This window comes from Octopus sinensis, linkage group LG9 (genome assembly GCF_006345805.1).
Source record: "Octopus sinensis linkage group LG9, ASM634580v1, whole genome shotgun sequence".
In the NCBI taxonomy this organism is placed as follows: Eukaryota; Metazoa; Mollusca; class Cephalopoda; order Octopoda; family Octopodidae; genus Octopus; species Octopus sinensis.
Window position 1 is genome coordinate 74,817,444 of NC_043005.1, and position 4,434 is coordinate 74,821,877.

Here is a 4,434-nt window from a genome sequence, read left to right on the forward strand (position 1 = left end):
TATTTAATGAAGAAATAAAAACTTTCACTCCTATAAACTGGCTTATATTTTCATCATATTTTGTAAGGAATTCAATTAGCCGAAGTCTCAACTATACCAAGAAGTGTGGTGGAAGAGGCAAAACAACTTCTACAGATTGTATCTGTTAATAAAAAGGTAATTAACAGATTTAGTTTTTATGATTAAAAATCAACATTTTATCTTCAGTGAAATTGTTTACTGTAATGGTTGAATAGATTTGCTATTGGACTCACTCAAAGACATTTCAGTTATTTCATTTTGTTTCTTGGCAAGGCACTTTACATGTTATTACTAAGCAGATTTATGACTGAAGGCATTCCAGAGTCCTGTCATGACCATCCCTTTTTAAGTGTGTCTAGGAATACACCATCTAATGCAGTGTTTCCCAATCTAATTTCTCCCATGCTGAGTGGCACTTTGTCAGTCTTTATGTTCTGAGTTCAAACACCACTGAAGTTGATTTTGCTTTTTGTACTTTCAGGGTTGATAAAATAAGTACCAGTTGAGTACTAGGAATGGAATAATTGGCTATCTCTCTCCCACAGAATTTCAGGCCTTATGCTTCAAGTAGAAATAATTATTTATAGCTTTATACACTTTGAATATGAAGCTATACCTACGACTTCCTTTTAAGGGGGTGTTCTAGAACTTGTTTTGGGAGACAGCCACAGTCATTATTCTTGAGCATTTTCCCACACAGCAATGATCTTTCACATTGTCTATACAATTATTTGAATGTATACAACTCAAAGAGATCCTTCTCATATTTTCTCATCATTTTACTCACACAAAAATGCAATACACACACATTTTATTATACATTATCTAAAGATTATGTTTATTTGTATAAAACAGCTTTTACTGGTAATGTAAGAAAGAATATTATAGGAATAGCATTTAAAATTACAGTTCATAAAATGTAATCTATATGGCTTTTTTCCATAGAATATAAAATATAAAGGTAAAATATTTTTGTAGGTCACATTATACAACAAATCACAAAATAATATAAAAAAAAAGCAACTATTTTTATTAATCTTCAATATAAGTAACTGCTGTGTACACACACACACACACTCACACACACGTGTGCATGCACACGTACACACAGACATACACACACACATGCATACAAACATGGCTATGGTGGTGGTGGTGATGCCCTCAACGCCTGATGACATCGGAGGCCTGTAATCGTGGCATATAATGTGTCTTGGTCATTTGAAACCTACCAGAAGCCATCCCACTCCAGGTCTGAATTTCAACAATTTCTCCATTGAAAACATGAAAAGAAAATTGACTGGAATTTTGTGCCAAGAATAAAGTTTCAAAGTGCATCAAATAGCACATCATAAATGCTGTATTCATTTTTCATGTCATAGACTGTAAATTGTGTGTATGGTAGTGAAACATGGGTATGGAATGCTGAAGATATCAAGGAACACAACACATTTTATTTACCCCAGGATACACACACATACACATGTGCATATGGGTGTGCATGTGCAGGTGTGTGTATAGAATGTAGATAGGGTTGTTGTAATATAAGCTGTAACTTCATGAAGCACATCTGCATATTCCAGTTCTCCAAAGTATATCCATAGATGTTATGATTTATATGAGAGTTGAAAATACTGGAGATCGCTGTTAAATAATGCTTTAATATATATATATATATATATATATATATATATATATATATATATATATATATATATATATATATATATATATATTTATAATTAATATAGTGACCACTCTCTTATATTTATTTTATATATATTTATATATATAATCATCATCATCATTTAATGTCTGTTTTCCATGCTAGTATAGGTTGGACTGTTCAACTGGGGTCTGGGAAGCCAGGAGGCCACACCAGGCTCCAGTCTGATCTGGCAGTGTTTGTACAGCTAGATGCTTTTCATAACGCCAACCACTCCGTGAGTGTAGTGCGTGCTTTTTACGTGCCACCAGCACGGGTATCACAACTACAATTTCTATTTGATTTTTATTTTGATGTACTTGACTCAATAGGTCTCTTCAAGCACAAGTGTGTGTGTGTATATATATATATATATATATATATATATATACATACATACATACACACATAAGCGCACACCCACACACAAATACATATATATAGTGGTGACGTGGTTGAGAACATTGCATCCCAAACATGTGGTTTTGAGTTTAGTCCCACTGCACAGCACTTTGTGTATGTGTGCTTTACTATAACCCTTTGCTATCAAAACCTTGTAAGTTGTTAGATTTGGTAGTTAGAAACTGAAAAGAGACAGGGTTTATGTATGCAGTTCTTTAAATCTTCTGTGAATTACTGCTTGAATTAGATGCAGTAAGGTTAAGTAAATATTCATGGAGCCTTGAAATCCTGTTCAGATAATTGATGGTTGAATTTTTGTGGTTTGACTGTATTGAAAACAGAATTTTTTCCCATGTATTTTTTAACTATTTCTTTTGCTTTATACTTTGCCTGTTGTAAAGTAAATCTCTTGGACACTATTGTCTCAAAGCTTAGGACTCATAGGGCTGGTTAACCAAGTTTCCATGACATACAACTGACCGGGATCACATCATTGTCTCTGAATAGGACATCAATCTGTCACATGGTTACTCATTTACAGTTGCCACAGTCTGGAGCCAGGTAAAATGAAGTGTTTTGTTCCAGAACAAAATGCAATGCCTGGTCCAGGAATTTGAAACTATGGTCTTGTGATTGTAAATGCAACACCCTAACCACCAAGCCACTAAGCCTCTTTGACTAGTTATTTTATCTTTAAAATAAGTCCTTTTGATACTTTCCTCTAGTCCTATTTATTCACCCAACTTATAGATTTCATCTTATAATCTATAACATATAATATATAAAATATGACCACAGGCATGGCTGTGTGGTAATAAGTTTGCTTTCCATCCACATGGTTCTGGGTTCGCTCCTGGGCTAGTGTCTTCTATTATAGTCCTTGGTCGACCAAAGGCTTGTGAGTGAATTTGGTAGACAGACACTGAAAGAAGTGTGCTGTATCAGTGTGTGTGTATATGTATGTGTATATATATATATATATATATATATATATATATATATAGAAAACAAAGTTATTTTATTCCACATGGGTAGAAATATAGGACAAACAGAAGTTGAAAATGCACTGAGAATAGTTTAAATATTTTTTATTAATACATTTAAAGCTTTAACCAGTTTCACAGTTGACATAGATTTTCAAAAAGTTCAAAGAGAAAGCCGTGGCTTATGTTGCAGCTGTCTTGCTTCTGTCTAGTGTTTAAAGCTTGCCCTATTTTTATGGGGAATTCATGGCTCAAGTTAGTATATTATTTTGAATAGGTTTCGATTACCGATCAAATTCTATCCAAAACGTACTAGTTTGAACTTTTTGAAAATCAATGTAAATTGTGAAACCGATTAAATCTTTAAATATGATAATAAAAAATATTTTAACTATTCTCAGTGCATTTTCAACTTCTATTTCTCCTATATATATATATATGTGTGTATGTGTCTTTGTGTCTGTGTTTGTCAGTTTGTCATGTACCATTGCTTGACAACCAGTATTGGTGTGGCTATGTTCATGTAACTTAGTAGTTCAGCAAAAGAAACCAACAGACCTAAAATAAAAATAAATGCTGAGGTTGATTCATTTAATTAAATTCAAGGTGGTACTCCAGTATGGCTGTAGTCCAATGACTGAAAAAGATAATAAACTCAGCCAGTTATCTATTTTATGAAGAATAATAACACACAAATTGATAAGTAAGTTGAATTGCTTATTCTTTAATTATAATAAACTGCAATTTCAGGTGGACCAAAATTTGAAAAAAGAAGCCAGAAGGCAACGTGCTGTTTTCAAACTTGCTAACAGGTTGTTGCAGACTGCCAGGAACTCTCAACTTGATAACGAAAGTCTTTGTGTCTACCTTGGAAGTCTTAAGAGTCAGTATGATGCAGATTTACAAGATGAAGAATGAAACGTGAACTTTTTAATTATATTTTTTATTGTTTTCTTCAGTTTCATTTTGAATTTTCTGTGATATTTTAAGATTATTTCCATTACTTTTTAAAAAAGATTTCTATGTCTCTCTCTCTCTCTCTCTTCACACACACACACACACACATATATATATATATATATAAACATATCAAAGGGAAATGGAAATTAATTAAAATTTTCACTTCCAGTAGCCTAACATGTAAAAGTTTAGTCCAAAAAGACTATGTACTAGTCATTAATATACAGTGTACATTTAAACACATAAGGAATCCACTTGTGGGATTCAACATGCTAGAAAGAACAGCTAGGTTCTATAACCACAAAAATTAGGGAAAAAATTCGACAGGAACGAAATGAAAAATAAAAACATTTTACCTTATTT

At 32.6% G+C, this 4,434-nt stretch overlaps 1 protein-coding gene across 1 annotated transcript in view; it reads left to right on the top strand.

Moving 5' to 3' along the window:
* LOC115215446 (mutS protein homolog 4-like) overlaps positions 1-4,102 on the top strand; it is an 85,836-nt gene extending 81,734 nt beyond the window's left edge. Inside the window, exons 25-26 of the mRNA XM_029784609.2 lie at positions 68-156; positions 3,862-4,102. Of these exons, the coding sequence (XP_029640469.1) occupies positions 68-156; positions 3,862-4,029 (257 nt within the window). The 3' untranslated portion in view covers positions 4,030-4,102. The remainder of the gene's footprint in view (positions 1-67; positions 157-3,861) is intronic.
* The last annotated feature ends 332 nt before the right edge of the window (positions 4,103-4,434 follow it).